General features: G+C 37.2%; 1 protein-coding gene and 2 long non-coding RNA genes across 3 annotated transcripts in view; 2 read left to right on the top strand and 1 right to left on the bottom strand.

Moving 5' to 3' along the window:
• LOC134212291 (probable phospholipid-transporting ATPase IIA) overlaps positions 1-12,149 on the bottom strand; it is a 28,461-nt gene extending 16,312 nt beyond the window's left edge. The window contains exon 1 of the mRNA XM_062690004.1: positions 11,637-12,149. Within this exon, the coding sequence (XP_062545988.1) occupies positions 11,637-11,806 (170 nt within the window). The 5' untranslated portion in view covers positions 11,807-12,149. The remainder of the gene's footprint in view (positions 1-11,636) is intronic.
• Positions 12,150-12,772: 623 nt separating this feature from the next.
• On the top strand, positions 12,773-13,516 carry LOC134216414 (uncharacterized). The gene is made up of 4 exons (XR_009980657.1): positions 12,773-12,868; positions 12,933-13,061; positions 13,115-13,221; positions 13,283-13,516. It is a non-coding gene; the product is annotated as an uncharacterized LOC134216414 (long non-coding RNA).
• Positions 13,517-18,043: 4,527 nt separating this feature from the next.
• On the top strand, positions 18,044-18,939 carry LOC134216413 (uncharacterized). The gene is made up of 3 exons (XR_009980656.1): positions 18,044-18,183; positions 18,243-18,322; positions 18,691-18,939. It is a non-coding gene; the product is annotated as an uncharacterized LOC134216413 (long non-coding RNA).
• Positions 18,940-19,088: the final 149 nt, after the last annotated feature.

Genomic DNA, 19,088 nt, shown 5'->3' with positions numbered 1-19,088 from the left:
TAACGTAGCAGAACGAATGAACCGCACGTTGTTGGAGAAATCGCCATGCCATGCGGAGATGCCATTAAAAGTGAGCTGGAGTCGTTGCATAAAAATGAAACGGGGAGCTAGTTCCAAAACCCAAAGGAAAGAATATTGTCGATTGCCGATGGGTATTCAAAATCAAAAAGGACGAAGCTGAAAATATTCACCGTTTCAAAGCTCGTTTGGTTGCCAAGGGTTATTCCGAGAGAAACGGCTTTGATTATGACGAGACGTATGCACCAGTAGCTGAACTGCCGCTAACAGCAAGTCAGACTTATCTGGATATGGCATCCATATATAGATAAGTCTGACTTGCGGTTAGCGGCAGTAAAGCCGAGGCCAAAGCAACAACAGTACGTGTGCTATTAGCTTAATTACCATCTAGATTTTATGTGCATGAGTGATTCCAAGCAACAGCATCAAAATTTAAGAAAATTTTTAATTCATGATTTTCTATTGAGTTGAAACTTTGCACAGTTTTTCAATTTCATCGAAATCGTCATTTTTCGATATCAAATCTTCATATTGAGTCACGACTAACTTTTCAAAAGGGTGTATGTGAAAATGGTTCAAAAATATTTAAAAAGCTGCACAGCAAAAACGGAATGTTCGATTGTTATGATTTTTTCAGCAAAGTTAGACAACTAAATGGTAATTCTTAAGAAAATGTGCACAGTAAAAAATAATTTTTTAGCCTTTAAAAATATCATTTTGTCACAAAACTCAAATATCTCAAAACCCTATCTTTTTTCGAACGTAATTTTTTAGGAAAACGGTCCATTATATTAGCTATCTACCATAAAAATTTGGTGATGGTAAACTAATAAACAAAAAGTTATGACATTTCAAACATTTCACAATTTTCACATATAGTAAACAAAAAAATTTCCGTGTATTTTTTTCAAGAATCGCAGGTTTTGATGCTGATTTTATTGTTAAGGGCCTTGCGTGAGTTAAACAAGTTGTTTGTATGATATTCCATATTTATGTATTCATCGATATTATGTATATTATGTATATGTATAAATATTATATGTATAAATAAATAAAATGAATTAATATTATCCTAAGTATTAAATTAAATGTGGCAGTTACACAATGTTGTTATAGAAACTCTAAGAGTTTTAGGTTTGAATTTTGGTATGGGTTATGATATCATGAAAACAGTTTATTAATACTTATTTTTTATTTATTTTTATTCAAATTTTTTAAAATATCGAACACTTTTGAATTATTATCAGCACAGTTTGAGTATAGTTTTGCTTTAATTTTATTTTCCGACAATGGAATGAAACAGTGAAATTTTTGGGTTCCTTGGATTGTTTTCGCGTTATTAAATTGCTCGCTGAGCTCTGAAGCCTTTATTTCGTACTCTTCAGTAGTAGTAAAACAAAATGATAATTTGGTTAAATCTTTTTCTTTTCTACGATTTGCCCAATCAAAAAGTTCTTTCGCAGTTTTAATTGGATGCTCACGTTCTTTGGCTAAACTTGCTCTTGTGGCCATGCGCTTTATTGTTCCTCCAATACCATCACAAGGACCTTTGCCATGTGATGTAGCAAAAATGCCATTTCGCATCAATTCCGTACATTGATTTAAATTGACATAGGCTCGAAAAATTCTTACGATTTTTGTACTGCGACGCTGCTCCATCAGACATGAAATATATCTTTTGACTTCTTTATGCTTATCAACGCGTAAAAAGTTAATCATTTTTCAATGAACAAGTTTACGGATACTGAATCGTGTCTTAAATCTTCGGAAATTATAATAAAACTTAAGTGTTCAGTTTGCGTACTTCCATTAAAATAAATAACGAATGGATGAATTGTAGCTTGTTGTACGTTCCAGTGATGGGACTGCACTTCATCTTGCAATACAAAGCTGTAATTTTCAGAAAAATCACAAATGACTAAAATTCACCATTTTGTAATGTATTTTTCGTATTTTTTAAAAAGCTGGATTGTTCTGTTTTAATGAAATCGTGAGGGATTAAACTTTCTAATTTCAAGCAAAAATATGACACAAACTCATCTACAGGTTTTACAATAGTTTCTATGTCACACCTATCCGTGGTCACCCATTGCTCAAATGATAACTGATCAATATATTTTCTTCAAACTCAGCGAATAAAGTATTTTCCAATGATGAAGAATCTGGACAATCCGAACAAGATCGTAGATAGCAATTTGATGTTGTATTTTCACACAAAAGACTACCAGTTAACATTTTAATATCCTTTGTTAAATTGATTCTTTTCAAACTATGTAAAATAAGATTAATATTCTCATGGGTTGTGCACATTAATATTCTCATGGGTTGTGCACACACACACATTATGTGTTCCTGAATTGGAAAGAAGCTTACATTGCCTTGGCCGAAGGCTTGCAAATGAGGAAAAACCTATTTTAATATTATCGTGAATTTCCTTGAAGCGTGTGTACGCTTCTTTCAAAGTCGTCATCATTAATCGTTTTGGATTGCTTGACGCTTTCCATCTTTTTTTGCCTTTCTCTTACAACAAAGTTGTACCTGAAAGGCTTTCATTTCACTCCCAAAACGTACTTTTTATAGAGCGCTTGTAGCCCTAGGGTTTTATATACTATTCTTTTGAGCTCGACAAACTGAGCAAATGTCTGTCTGTCCGTGTGTGTGTCCGTGTGTGTGTGTGTGCGTATGTGTGTGCACATTGAAACATTAGACAATTTTTCTAGTACTAAACCTGAATCGATTTTGCTACAACAAGTTGCATTCGATGGGGAATGTTTTCTTCTTGTTCGCTATTGAATTTCATAATGATGGCACGGCTCAAAAAATAGTAAATATTCAAAGAGTTATGAGACATCATTACAGTCCCGATTCGCTGGTTGGGCCACGACCTCGGCCCAACTAACGAATTCGGTTTTTTAATTGGGCCAACTGACAGCCATTTGAACACGTGTATTTCGACTTGAACATCACAAATGATGTCCAGTGACGCCCAATCCCATTTTCCGTGTTTACATTGAATTTTGACGTACGGTTGCTTTTTAGTTGGGCCATCGCCCAACCAGCGGAGGCCCAACTAAAAAGTGACCCAAGTATTAAAATCCCAACCAGCGAATCCCGACTGTATTTCGTAACAAATAAGCTATCGATTTTCTAGGTTATGTTCTCCCAAGACACAATTTATTCGAAACCGGCACACTGACAGCATAGAATACACAGCTTACACGGAAGAAAAAAAAAATCACAAAGAAACATAGAAACCCATTAATGAGTTAAAAAGTACCTATTTTAAGATTTCATGTATACACTGAAAATTCTAGTTTATTTTTTCAAAATGAACTAAGAAACATATTTTCATGATTGAATTTTAATATTGCGATCAACAGACCAATATGATAGCTTTTGATTGCGGTACACAAATTGATTCATGAAAAAAAGGTGACATATGTTCTTTTAAAAGTTAAGCGTCATTTCTGCCATTTCTTTCCCCTATGGGCCGATGTGAGCAGTGAGAAGTGAAAAGTGAGACGTGAGAAGTGCGAAGTGAGGAGTGAAAAGTAAGAAGTAAGAAATGAAAATGAGAAATGAAAAATCACCAGATGATCCGAAATGAAAACAAAAATGTTTTTCCAAATTTAATCTAGACTATCCTTTGAAAAGAGCTGAAATTTTTTGCTAATATTTTCAAATGGATATAATAGAAAACGACGCATCCCACAAAAAAGTGTTGTATGGGTGACCATCGCAAAATCAGTCAAAATTTCTAGTGAAAATATCGGAAACAATCCAAATTGAGCCCTACACTGAAAAAATCAGTTTAAAAATTTTAAAGTCGATTTGCGAAAAATGCTCTTTTTATTTAAATGAAATTTTGTCTCAAGATAGGTGATTATGTTCCTACCAACCGTCCATACATCGCAAGCTGGGCACTCTTAAGGAAAAAAGTTTTTCTAACAAAAACTTTTCTTGTCGGAATTATTTTCAGTGTATTTTCATCTGAAACTAAACCAATGAAAGCCATCGTTATAGAACCCCAAGCAAATCTATTTTTATGATACATTGTCTAATTTAGTCACTAAATATAGTTTGTTTTTAAATTAAGAGTAATATTAAAAAGGGGTTTATATCTTCAAAAAATATTATATTCCATTATTAGCTTCTTTTAGTTGCGATCAGTTACGACCAAAACATTGTACTCTGCCTGACTGTACAGGAATACTTAGTATGAGTATATATGTATACATATGTTAAATCCACCCCTTTAAAGACACTGGAAAAAAAAATCAATTCCGTCAAGAAAAAGTTTTTGCTAGAAAAACCCAAAGTACCCAGCTTGCGATGTACGGACGGTTGGTAGGGAATATAATCACCTATCTTGAGACAAAATTTCGTCCAAATCAAAAAGAGCGTTTTTTGCAACTTGACTTTTATTTTTTAAATTGATTTTTTAGTGTAGGGTTCTATTTAGAGTTTTTCAAAAGTTTTATTAGAAAGTTTGAATGATTTTGCGACAGTCACCCATACAACACTTTTTTGTAGGAAGCGTCGTTTATCGATTATATCCATTTGAAAAAATAAGTAAAACAAGTTTGACCCTTTTCAAAAGATAGTCTGCATCAGATTTGGAAAACCTAAGTATGCACTTTTCTTTTTACAGCACCTTTTAAGTATTGACCAATAAATTGACAAAAGTCAACTTAACAATAAGAACACTTGCAAGTTCCCAAAAGTCCTATTTGGTTTCATGCATTTCTATTACGTTTCTCGCATAACTTTTCAAAAGGACCTAAGTAACATTTTTTTCATGAATTCTCGCTTAACTTTTCAAAAGGACCAAAGTAACATTATTTTTCATGAATTAATTTGAACACTGCAATCAATAGTTTTCATGTTGTTCTGTTGATTGCAGTACTCAAATTAATTCATTAAAATGTTACTTAGGCCCTTTGAAAAGTTATGCGAGATTTATAGTACGACAAAAAGCCATCTAGTAGAAAATCTAGATGGATTATTCCATTGCTGACAAACGTTCATTTCGAACCAAAAACCGCAAGTTGCTGGTTGATTTTTTTTGTCATATACTCTGTCTCGCTCAAACCAACAGCGAATAATCTAACGACTACTTTCACGAACACTTTATTGTCAGATTTTCTGGATATGATACACTGCGCGGCGTTTGTAATGTTCCCAAATGGGTACTTGCACAAAACTTCACGCGGCGAATGACTGTCGAAAGGTACGGCCGCGACAAACGATACACCGCAATGCTATTCATCCATAAGAATCAAGTAAACGGGGTGCAGAAAGCGCGGCGGTACCTTTCATGAAAGGTTCGCCGCGTGCAATTCTGAGAAAATCGGGCAATAAGGACCAGCCACTTTAACCGACCGTGTCCATTTAGCAAGTATGGTGTTGAATATAATCTGTAGATTAAAAAAACAGTTTAATAAAGTAAAAAAACTCAGCAAGTAACCGCACAATATTGAGTAAAACAAATTAAGTGTGTAGCATTTCCACATTCAATGAATAAATTTCGCACCGTGTATACTGACAGCATTAAAGTTTGTGTTGCTTCTTTCGTGCTTTATTGATGATGCTAACCTCTCAAGCAAAGCTTTCCAAAGCTTCAAATGTGGAACACGAAAACTAACACACGCGCTATTGGCGCTTTGATGTTGCACGAAGAAGAAGAAGCAGAAAGATGATAATCGAAAAAATCTCCACGGGAAACCATACGGAGAAGTTTTTAAAACTCTTCTCAAAAATTCTAGACGCAATTTAATTAAAAACGGTAAGCAGTACGGGGTTGGACTTTTCTTCTACTGTATAATAAACACAATTTTTTTATTCGAAATTTTATTTTGTGATATAACACTTAATACACAGTATAAAAAAAGTCCAACCCCGTACTGCTTACCGTTTTTAATTAAATTGCGTCTAGAATTTTTGAGAAGAGTTTTAAAAACTTCTCCGTATGGTTTCCCGTGGAGATTTTTTCGATTATCATCTTTCTGCTTCTTCTTCTTCATGCAACATCAAAGCGCCAATAGAGACCGAAGCCGATGACTTTATCCGCTCGCATCAACACAGTTGTAAAAATTTCATCGTTGGAAATAAAAATCGCATTCGTACATGCTTTCTCGTGCGCTCGTTACGTTTGCTGCCATTTTTTTCTGCTTTGGAAGGAAAGAAGAGACGTGTCATTGAGGCTAACTGCTTATTGGGTTGGGTGGTTTGGGTGGAATGATGGTGTAGTTTGGGCATTTGGGTGATTTGAACATAACGTTCGTTTTCATACACCTCATTATTTCCATATTATGCGGCTTTTTCCATTGATATTTATGTGAATTGTGTTGTTAATTTTCACAAATGTACTTGTACAATTATTACACAAAGGCATGCAAAATCAATGTATGACATACAACTAGTTTTATTGAACTTTAATATTACATTGGTGAAAAAACACTACGTGGGAATCGGCCCTAAAACAATTGTAGACGCGCTGTCTGGACAGTTAATCCATATTGTATTTTATAATGTATTTTTTAAAACGACGCTGCGCTAATTATTGTACTATTTACCCACGATCGCATATTTGTAACATATGCATTTTTTCCTTTCTCGTACAACAAAGTTGTACCGAAAGGCTATATGATTGCTCCAAAAAAACTTTTGATAGAAGGCCCGGAGACCCATAGTGTTATATACCGATCGACTCAGCTCGACAAACTGAGGTGATGTCTGTTTGTGTGTATGTATGTGTATGTGTACAAATTTTGTAGACACACGTTTTAGAACTTAGAATTATCCGATTTACTCGCAACAAGTTGCATTCGACAGGGAATTGTTTGCTATTGAAAATGGGCCCGATCATTGCTTTTCGGAATTATTGAAAAATCATTGTTTTTTCCCACAGGTCCCCCTTGGAAAAAAATCAAAAAACAATTGTTTTTGAATGGTGGCAAGGCAAAAATATTAAAAATGATCGAAAAAATGTGATCTATTCACCCAAAGAGCTTTTTTGACCTTTTTAAAGTGATTTTTTCAATATATTTTATAATGCACGAGAAAGGCATCATCACTGCTAGGTGGATTAATCTGGGTTTTTTACTGATACATAATCTTTTTGACCAGGCATAGCTCGACTTACTTCATCATCTTCAAAATATTAAACTACTATTTCTTTTGTCTCATCTGTTAATGCAGTACTAGACCTAGTATTTTTGGTTGAAAGACAGTTATTCTTCAATTGTTTTGCCTCTTTTACTGTATTTCTATTGGTTTTGAACTCATCAATGGCATCCTGAATAGACCACGAACTTGGCAGCATCGACAAAATCAATAATTTTTCTTTCCTTGTCGTGGCTGCATTCGAGAACTTTTCCTTCATATTTATAATTACCTCATCGTAGTCTGTATTTTCCACATCATCAGGTCCTAATTTGAAGAGGTTTCTTCGTACAGCTTCGTTTATTTCACGGTATTTTTTCTCCGGGTAATAAACGTAGTCCATCTTACTCCATTTAATCGGAGTCACTTTTATCCCAGCTATGCCCTCGTTAAAGCGTTCGATGTTGACCTTTTGGATACACTCATCTTCCGAATGATTTGTTGAAACAGATTTCGCTGATGGTACGGTGGCAAGGCTCTCAGCACTTAATACTTCTGGTAATTCCTCAATTGTTGTCGATACATCTGGCAATTATTCAGTTGCTGTAGTTTTCGAACTTCCTGCGCTCTGCACACATTGTGATATACAGATTGTTCTTTTGTCAACGTTTAGATGGCAGGACGTGCAAGTGCGTAAATTTGTATTCAACGTGGACATTGGAGCATAACCAGTCGCTTTCAGTTTATCTATGGTGCTTTCGGTGAGATTTCGTAACTCTTTTGGACACTTTTTTCCATCAAACGGCCTACAACAGTTGAGAAAGCGGCTACTCATGTTGTTCGTAATATTTCAATAAACAAAATCACTTTTAAGTTTTTACTGACTAGTTTGGTGTCATTTGCTTGACTGAAGAAAAAAATTACTATAAGATCTTTAACAACCTTAGTAGTAGTAATTTTTTTGCTTTTCCGTGAGCATTGTCATGGTATGTACCTATCATGCATTTGTTGTTGTTGAAGATACCCGTTTCCTCCCGATCATAAAGTCTATTCTCTAAGAGGTATATTTTTTGCAGGTAAACTATAGACGTACACGTGTATATAAATCTTTGATTTTGCAGCTTTTGTCTTAAAAATAACATTTCTGATATGTTTCTATCAACGTTATTATCAACAGGTTTCAACACTATTAAAAGAATTTTTCGCCAGTCACGTGCAATGAAAATTATGACACTATCAATACTTTTGATCACAACACTGGATCGTGTCTAAGTTTCTTATAGATGCTATGAATAATTAAATCAAAATATCATGAAAACAACTTGTTTAAATCACGTCCCTTAACAATAAAATCTGCATCAAACTGCAATTCTCGAAATAACTCACAGAAAAAATTTTTTTTACCAAATGTCAAAATTGTGAAATGTTTGAAATGTCATAACTAATGTTTATTAGTTTACCATGGACCATGGACCGTTTTCCCTAGAAGAATTACGTTTCTAAAAAGATAGGGTTTTGAGATATTTGAGTTTTTGTGACAAAAATGATATTTTTAAAGGCAAACTGTGCACATTTTCTTAAGAATCACCATTTAGTTGTCTAACTTTGCTGAAAAAATCATAACAATCGAACATTCCGTTTTTGCTGTGCAGCTTTTTAAATATTTTTGAACCATTTTCACATACACCCTTTTGAAAAGTTAGTCGTGACTCAATATGAAGATTTGATATCGAAAAACGACGATTTAGATGAAATTGAAAAACTGTGCAGAGTTTCAAATATTTTCGAAATGGTCGCTCAGGATCGACTGACATGCCCCCGTGGAATGCCTCTGCATTGCACATACGTTTTTTGCAATCAAGCTTTGCAAATAACTTTTATTAATCATGCACATACAACTTGAAAATTTGGGAGCACTGATTAATAAATTTTAAATGTTTCACATGAAATCGTGCTAATTCCTGTCGAATTTTTTATATGATTTGCGAACATAGGATATAACGGTGAAGCAAATCAAATGAAGTATCATATCCACCAAATATATGTTAAAACCGCGTTCCTCAACGAAACATTGAAAGAGGAAATATTTATGCATTTATCAGCGGGATTCGTAAAAATAGATCCAAGTCTTGTGTGTCGACTGAAGAAATCACTCTATGGATGGAAACAAGCTCCTCGAAGCTGGAATTCCGAGTTTCACAAGTTTGTACTTCAGTTAGGATTCAAAGGATCATAATTGGATAGCTGTTTCCTTTCTACTCGTGGAGAAAACAAGGTACCGTGATTTATATTCTTCTTTATGTCGATGACATCATCGTGGTGTCTAACCGTTTGGACTTGGTGTAAGATATGAAAAATGAACTCGCATCAAAATTCGAAATAACGGACGTTGGAGAACTGAAGTTTTCCTAGTTCTGAAGATTGATCTTTGAAGATAAGTCAACCTAAGGAACTGCTACGACGTTTTGGAATGAATGAATGCAAACCAATATATGAAATGCAAACTACAAGTTATCAAGAAGACAAGATCAATCGGTCACTTCTGAACCATGCCGTGAGTTGATAGGATGTTTGACATATCTAGCACTTTCATCAAGGCCGTACATCAGCGCAGCCGTCAACTATTTCAGCAAATCCGTAAATCAATTTCTCGGAACGTTTTCCAATTTTTCGATGCAACAGTTTTATAGTCTTCGAATTATTTTCTTGTCGTCTTTTAAGGTGAAGGTGGGTTGAGTACCAAAACAAAGCTTTGAAAGTATTGGTACAATACAAACTGTCATATACTGTAGTAGTATTGGTGTCGTATTTATGAAAAAACAAAGAATATTAGTAGGGTGGTTCAAAAAACGACTCAGCTCCACCACACTCACTTGATTCTGTCCCATGCTCCGAGTGTCCTCCAAAAGCCGATTTGAACAAAAACTGATTGAGAACAAGTTTGAACCATTTAAGTTTGTATGAAAACTATTATGGGAAACTAAACCATTCATTACACTGGCTACAGCTTCTCCCCTCCAAACGCTGGCGAAAAAAGAACCCACATAGCTGAAAGCAACATTCCAGAAACTTCACTGAACGCACCTTATGAAAGATCCGTTGAAATAGCATTTTATACTCCGCTCACCCCCATGTCACACTTTTTGTATGAAGTATCTGCTCCTGGTGAGATAGATATGTATCACAGAAAAAATCTTGCTATTTTGTTGAATTACACAAACACAATGTCAGCGGAAAGGAAACGGCAAATTTGACGGAAAATATATGGGCTAACTGTAAAATTTGCCGTTTCCGTTTCTGTTCCGCCGACATTGTATTTGGGGCTTTATTATCATGCTAAAGATTTGCAACCTCGATTAAAATCGACGCCCAACTATTGGAACGTCCATTTAAAATGCATTGTCTAAGGAGTTAAAGCTCTTGAATTTCATCCAGTCATATGGTCTTCCCCTCACCAGCGCCCAATCACGGAGTGCCACAATCAGAATAATGTAAAATTCAACCTCGCCATATCAACTGCCATACAAACCTGAAACGACTCGAGCACGGTAAGCCCTATTCAAACCAACCGAAACCAGCGAACGACACCCAAAATATGAAACATAACCGACTGAGCGCGGCGGAGCAAACTCAGTTTTGAGCCACCCTGTTTGTTAGTTTGCTGCTATCGGTACCGGTGTTTACATTCGCTCCGCGATCAGTTTTAGGCGTTTTTTCGAACAAAAATAGCAGTTTATATTAAGTTTTCGCGTCAAACAAGTGACTGATTTCATAAAGTGATGTTTCATTTGCATTCCATCAACATTTCAGGGTGCTCATGTGCGGAGAAGTGTGTGAAAAATGATTTTTCAATGCCCTTTGAGAAGAAGTGAAGTGCAGTGATACACCAAAAAAATCGCGGACGGCAGTTTAATTGGCACGAAACTGCTGGTTTAGGCTATATTTCGAGCCGAAATGCATAGGACTTTTTGAAGAAACATGTTAATTATCACGGGAAGTACATAAATATACTGTGAACAGGTTAGTAATCTGAATATTAAACTTTTGTTCGATGCTGTTCGATGCATTCGAATGTTGGTGGGAGAGGAGTGCGGGAGGTGTGGGGTTGACCCGTGGAAGGTCCGGTGCCATATTGACTGCCATCTTGGTACTCTTCCAACTATGTCCTTAAATACCATGGTGCAAATATCACAGGTGGGTGCATAGTATACCTAAGAGACAAATCTGCAATGTGCAATGTGAGGTTTCACAAGAGCCGCCAGGGCTTAAGGTGGCGATCTAGCCCCACTTTCCCCCAAATGCCTTTCCCCATGCTGATTCAAAAACTTTAACGCCTGATGACCTCTTTACTATGCTAGAACTAGAAGCGGCAATACCTAATGCAAAAAAAAAACAACTTTTGTAGTTCAGTGCACCATTTTTCATGACTTCATATCGTACTGAATAAAATTACAATAACAACTTCTGTAAAAATGTTTCAAAAATGTATATACCTGCATATTAGTAAAACTTACCAGCACAACTTCTTCAGAAAATTCCCCAGCTTGAATGGTTCTCTTCTACGGTTGCGAAAAGATAATCCACCGTATGTTCGGTTTATCACCCGACCACCTCCACCCGAAGGTTCGATAAGTAATTCTGCCTCTGAGTCACTGATTTCAAAATCGCGCAATTCCACATTCATCCCTTCCAAGGGCACCAGCCAGAATTTTGCAGTAATATACCACTATGAGCCAAGGAACTTTGTCCCAAGGCTTTTTCACGGTCCAACACCCAATCAAATATTTTGCACGATAATGCACCGCTGTCAGAAATTTTCACTGCTGCAATAAATGATTTTCACATTTGCTTCAAAACGCACTTCTTATCCACTATTCGATGCCACTTTCATTCCGAGAAACGTTTATCAGGTAATTTACATCGCCGCGAGCCGCTTATCGAACGAGTTTTGTTGTCATTTCTTATCTGTGAGGACACTCTTTTGGCTGAATTTGCGATGCAATTTTCTATCCGATCCGGCGGTCGAACGACGTTCGCATTGCCTGCCGCGCACGCACACACTCATATTAATTTATTTTTTATGCTGCATGCGGTGCATTTTCCCACTGAAAAATATATTCAATGTACACTCGCCCAGAAATAGGGGGTAAGTCTTTTCCCCGAAAAATAAATAACCCGAAGACGAAGACCATATTATAGCTGAATTTCACTAACTATAATATACTCCATCTAGTTGAAACCCGAAATTGGGTGCTAGCGAAGTTGGGTTTTTCTCACAATCCGTACGTTAAACCTAACTTCGGAAGTGGTGCGCTGAATAGCGCTTCGCGATATGAAAACAGCGCACCATTTCCGAAGTTAGGTTTGACTGTGAGAAAAATCCAACTTCGCTATCCCCCAATTCCGGTTTTCAACTGGATTGAGAATATAATATAATATAACACCGCCTATTTTATGTACTATCCCAGCAAACAATCAGTTTGACGTTAGACACTAGTTAGGGAATGTTAGTTATGTTGCGGTGCAAATTCATAACCATTTTTATGATTTTATGCTGTTGCAATAGTATTCGTACGTGTCTGTTTTCAATGTTGACATTTTGCTTTTGTACAGACAGTCGCACTGATGAGTTGTTGAGTTGAGTTGATGCAAAAAAAAACAATATAAAAGAAAAGCAAGAAGTTCCTCAAATTCTGACAAATCGTCTGGTCCGCGCGGTCCGTTTTCTTTCGATGTCGTTCACAAGGTAAGTTTCACGTAATTATATATTTAAAAAAAAATCATATTCATAAATACTTTGCTATTTACAGAGGTCGTGGATGCCGGCACTAATTCTACTCCCGCACCACTCAATAAATCCTTTCACGGCGGACGTGGCGGATTCAAGTTTATCGTAACGATGTGCTTGAGGATGTGCTGCTGCCTACGATGTTCAAAATGTAAGTGCTTGCTACTGTTATTGAAAATCTCATTTGATGAAGACCATTTACAGGTCGTGTGACTACCTGCATAATGCTCCCTCCGGAACTCATGTACTGCAGTTGGAACAACAACATCGGATGAATAGCCATTTAACGGCGGATGCCAAGAATCAATCAGGTAAATCCCGTCTTGATGTTTATAAGGTTATTTAAATTAATGAAGGTTTTGCCTTTCACAGACACTGCTCGCAAGGAAGCCGGCACCAAGGTTACTCAGTAGGCATCTGTCGAATGTGACAACGAGATCAATTTAATCGGATTAAATGAGTATTTTGACGGCATGGACCAAGGCATGGACTATATTTTAGGGCCGAGGAAATATGGAATCATAAAATTATTGAGTTTCCGACGGACTGAATCATCTACGACAGGAAAATTCGAAATTTAAAGAGAAGCGTTTGAATCCGTATGAAGAAACGTAAGTATTTAATGTTCTCCTAACATTCTTTTCATTTCCTTTTGGAACTACTTCGGGATTTCCTCCTGGAATTTGGGAATTCATCTTGGAATTTATTCGAGAATTGCTCCTGGAATTGCTTCGGAAATTTATACAGATTTTTTTTTCGAAAATTCCTCCTGGAATTCCTTCAAGAATTCCTCTGAGATTTCATTCCAGAATTCCTCCATGAATTGCTTTAGGAATTCTTCCTGGGATTCATTCAGGAATTCCTTCTGGATTCCCTTCGTGAATTCCTCCTGAATTTCCATCGGGAATTCCTTCAGGAACTTCTTCGGGAATACCTTCAAGCACTCCTTCGGGAATGTCTACTGGAATTGCTCCAAGAATTCCATCGGGAATCCCTCCGGGAATTCTTCCGGCAATTCGTCCGGGCATTCCTCCGGGAATTTCTCAGGGAATGCCTTCGGGAGTTTCTCCGAAAATGCCTTGGAAAATTCCTTCTGGGATTTTGCCTGGAATTCTTTCGGAAATTTCTCTGGGAATATCTTCGGGAATTTCTTCAGTAATTCACCCGGGAATTGCTTCAGTAATTCATCCAAGAATTTCTTCGGAGTCGTCCGGGAATCTCTTTGTGAATTTCTCCTGGATTTCCCGCGGGACTTCCTTCATGAACTCCTTCGGGAATTTCTTCAGGAAATTCCTCCTAGAATCCCTTCGTGAACTCCTTTTGGATTTCTTCCTGGTATTCCTTCGGGAATTCCTCTTGGAGTTCCTTCGGGAATTCCTCCGGGATTGCCTAATGGAATCGCTTCGTGAATTTCTCCTGAATTTCCGGGAATTCCTTCAGGAAGTCTTCTTTCTGAAAATCCACCGTCAATTCCTTGGGGGTTTCTTCCGGGAATCCCTTGGTGGATTTCTCCTGGATTTACCTCGAAAATTCCTTCAGGAACTCCTTCGGGAGTACCTTCAGGCACACCTTCGGGAATTTCTTCGAGAGTTCCTTTGGGAATTTCTTCGGGAATTTCTTTGGGAATTTCTTCGGGGATTCCTCCGAGAAATCCTTCGGGGATTCCTCTGGGAATTCCTTCGGTAGTTCCTCCAGGAAATCTTTCAGGGATTCCTCCAGGAATTCCTTCGGGGATTCCTCCGGGAATTTCGAGGAGAATTCCTTCAGGCATTCCTCTGCGAATTCTTCCGGGGATTCCTGCGGGAATTCCTTCGGGGATTCCTCCGGGAATTCCTTCGAGGATTCCTCCGGGAATTCCTTCGAGGATTTCTTTGGGAATTCCTTCGGGGATTTCTCCTCCGGGAATTCCCTCGGGGATTCCTCCGGGAATTCCCTCGGGGATTCCTCCGGAAATTCCTTCGAGGATTCCTCCGGGAATTCCTTCGGGGATTCCTCCGGGAATTGCTTCGGGGATTCCTCCGGGAATTCCTTCGGGGATTCCTCCGGGAAGTCCTTCGGGGATTCCTTCGGGGATTCCACCGGGAATTCCTTCGGGGATTCCTCCGGGAATTCCTTCGGGGATTCCTCCGGGAATTCCTTCGGGAATTCCTTCGGGGATTCCACCGGGAATTCCTTCGGGGATTCCACCGGGAATTCCTTCGGAGATTCCTCCGGGATTTCCTTCGGGGATTCCTCCGGGAATTCCTTCGGAGATTCCTTAGGGGATTCCTCCGGGAATTCCTTCTGGGATTCCTCTGGAAATTCATATATCCTTACTCCTGGCCATCAAGGCCACACAACGCAAAGACAATTCAGGGCCGAAAAAACAGTGCGGCATCGGCATAAGTAGCGGATACATTCTGAAAATTTCCTGGTCTTCTAAACTTCGGACGATGAGGTACGTTCTGGACCGGAAGACCTAACTGAAAATCCAGAAATTCTCGTTCTGCAGTGCCACTTGGAGGATTCCACCCATCGCTGTTTTGCTTTATACCTTCACCGGATGTGTCAGAAGCAAACAGAAAAGTGCCACTTCGGAAACGGCGACAAATGCAGCCTGGAATAATGCAATACGTTCTCAGTTAATGTTCTCGCGCGACGAAAATACGGCTCCGGATCGACAACAGCAGCATCGGAGCAGGGAGCAAAAACAGCCTGACAAATAAGTTTCAATTTACTTACCCAAATATGATTCGATGTAAATGTAGTCCAGATAATTAAATATTTAATGATTATTCTGCAGAAAATACACCTGCAGGGTACAGATTTTTATTTATACTTTATTTACATCTGACTGTCATTCAAGGCAGTTATGTTTTATGTACTTTCACGGTACATAATAATTCTGCCTCGGATGACAGCTGGATGTAAATAAACCAACATGAATTCCCGTTCGAAATAACCCTAACAACTACCTAACCGCTCTAAGCGAAACATAACTAACTTTAGCCTCACGTGAATCTAACAGGTTCAATGAAATTATGCACCAAACATAAACATACCTAACAAAAGTGTTGCAGATCTGTCTAATTTTAGTCTCATTTTACTCTAAAGTTAGTGAGAATATTAGAGTAACTTTCTAACAGGTTACACTCATATTAGGGTCAAGTTAGAGTAACCTTCCTTGCTGGGATGTAGGCATTGAGGCAAGCAATTAAATACAGGGAAGAATTATGGAAATATGACACAAGAAATCTGTAAGAAGTTCTGTATGTCGCCTTATATGAAAAGGATTTTCATAAAAAGTAAAGTCTAGAGTGCTTTGAGAATAGGTCGTATGTGCAAAAGAGAGTCTCTCTTTGTCTCCATTCTCTTTAGATTATTACAGATCTATAATAAAGTTTACTTCAGATTTCTTGGCAGATATCAGAAGATTTTAGCTTTCTCTAGCGTTCTGAAGTGGAAATGTGGCAAAATATGCAAAACTAGCAAAACTATGTACAAGCGAAAGAGAGCGTGAACAAAGAGAGCCTCTCTTTTGCACATACGACCTATTCTCAAAGCAATCTAGAAGTATATGCGGCAAGTTGGAATAAATTGAACCATATGTAGCTCGATATGTATTGGGCGCTTTGATGTTGCATGAAGAAGAAGAAGCAGAAAGATGATAATCGAAAAAATCTCCACGGGAAACCATACCACAGAGAACAGACGTTCATCTTCATTCGCGTGCTTGTGTAAAAGTTTGTACTGGTCATTTTAAAGTATGTCGTTATGCCCCCGTTTCGCGGTGCTAGTGTGCTGATAAATATGGATAAAATTTGCCGTTTTTTTACTTTCAAACGCTAGTGTTCATTCGAATTGCTCCTAGGCTCGCTCCTAGGTGGCAGCACTACATTGTTTATGAAGTGCCTAAGTGTATGCCAACGCCATCACTTAGTGGAATTGAGTTTTTATGTCGGACAGCCTGCGTTGGCGGCGCTGAGGTGCGATTAAAATCTTTACACACGTTTTTAACGAAAATTTGTTCGAGGATCCATGTCTGTTCTCTGTGACCATACAAAGAAGTTTTTAAAATTCTTCTCAAAAATTCTAGTAGCAATTTAATTAAAAACGGTGAGCAGTACGGGGTTGGACTTTTCTTATACTGTGTATTAAGTGTAAAGTCACGAAGAAGTTTTCAAAATTCTTCTCAAAAATTCTAGAAGCAATTTAATTAAAAACGATGAGCAGTACGGGGTTGGACTTTTCTTATACTGTGCATTAAGTGTAATATCACAAAATAAAATTTTGAATAGTATAATATTGTATTTATCATACAGTAGAAGAAAAGTCCATCCTCGTACTGCTAACCGTTTTAAATTAAATTGCTTCTAGAATTTTTGGGAAGAGTTTTAAAAACTTCTTCGTATGGTTTCTCGTGGAGATTTTTTCAATTATCATCTTTCTGCTTCTTCTTCTTCTTCATGCAACATCAAAGCGCCAATAGAAAATACGCTTATTGACGCTTGGTGGAGTATGGAATAATTAGTAGAAAATTCTTAATGTTCCACCCACGTACATGAATTTCGATAGTCCGTCAGTTCACTGAGTAGTTTATTTACTTTCTTCCACATTTATCATCTACTAGTAGACCCGGCAGACGTTGTCCTGCATAGTAGGCGAAAATGTCCATGCAAAAGTTCCATACGAATTATTATTTTAGTTTTCCACAATTCAATCAACTTTATTCGTGATTTTCGCATACGGAAATATCATATAAACCCGTCGGAAACGATAACGAAAATATCTGCTGAAGGTTTGAAGAAAATCCATCCAGCCGTTTTCGAGTTATGCGGATACGAACACAGGCCATTTCATTTTTATATATAGAGATAAAATTCTCCTCGTTGCACTTCCCGAATAGAAATAAATTGTACGCCGAATAGTTGATATTATTAGTTTTCCATTTCACTTATAATAATCATAAACTGTATGATACATGAACATTTATATGATTACCAAAAATAACAACCCGATCATATACAATGATTTACAGATTATACATGTTGTAGTGAGGATTTTCTGATATAATTTAATTTTACACGTATCTTATCGTAAATGATTTAGATAGTTAGCACCAACTCAAAAATTAGGCTTTTTCTTTTTCAGTGCATTTTTTTTAGCAACAACGGCCATTTTAGTTTTTGTCAAGTTTTTTGTCTTGAAGTCCACGGCGTTGTGCAAGGCGATGTGGATTTATTTAAATAGGAAATTTGCATGCCAAGAACTGCAAAAATCGAATTATAATACATGTAAGTCTAAATTAAATTACGGTAAAAAATGCAAGAATATATTTACTGTTTTTTTTCAGAAATAACAGCTCCCACAAGGGAAAAACGGTTCACCTTTACACTTGCGGATTCAACTGAAACGCGAAAAAGGCTTGCAAAGGTAAGAAAAGTTTATTATGGATCTTCTATAAAGTGTTTACATGCCCCACAATCGATCATATAATTCTTCTGGGAACGTCCACAAATTACGTAACGCTTAGAGGGGGGAGAAGGGGTTGAGTGAAGTGTGACGATTCATACTAAATTTTCAGAAGCTTCATACAAAAAGTGTGACATAGGGGGGAGGGGGGGTTGAAAAAGTCCAATTTTCGCGTTACGTAATTAATGGATCCTCCCTGTCTTGTGACTGGCTGATAATTATAGTATCGAATTGGGCTGCTATTATCAAGAAGTCAGGGCACAGATGATTGCCCTGGACTCCATATTCATATAACAGTCAATAATTGTTTTCTTTGACATATTTTCTAGAAACATGCAGCTCCACCGAAACATGTTATTAGTCGCTGATGCAAGAACAGGATATCCACTGAACATGGACAAAGATTTGGCACGACTAAGAATCCTTTTAGAGGTATTGTATGAACCAGTCAGCGTATACTATGGCTAAATAGTGCATTTATAAAAACAAAATCATTTGAAAAATACGTCGATTTTTTAGATTTGTTCAGAAAATGGATATAATAAATGTATGAGATAATAAATAAAATGTCATTAAAACTTGTTTTGTGCAAAATAATTGTATGAACTGAAAACCCAGGAAAACAAAATCCAAAGCAATGACTACAGGAATGGTAGTGGTCTTCAACTATCATATTCTGTATCATATTTCTTAAAATACTATTATACAAAATGTAATACGGCTATCA

Source organism: Armigeres subalbatus, chromosome 2, assembly GCF_024139115.2.
Source record: "Armigeres subalbatus isolate Guangzhou_Male chromosome 2, GZ_Asu_2, whole genome shotgun sequence".
Lineage (NCBI taxonomy): Eukaryota > Metazoa > Arthropoda > Insecta > Diptera > Culicidae > Armigeres > Armigeres subalbatus.
This window is presented reverse-complemented; position numbering and strand designations above follow the sequence as displayed.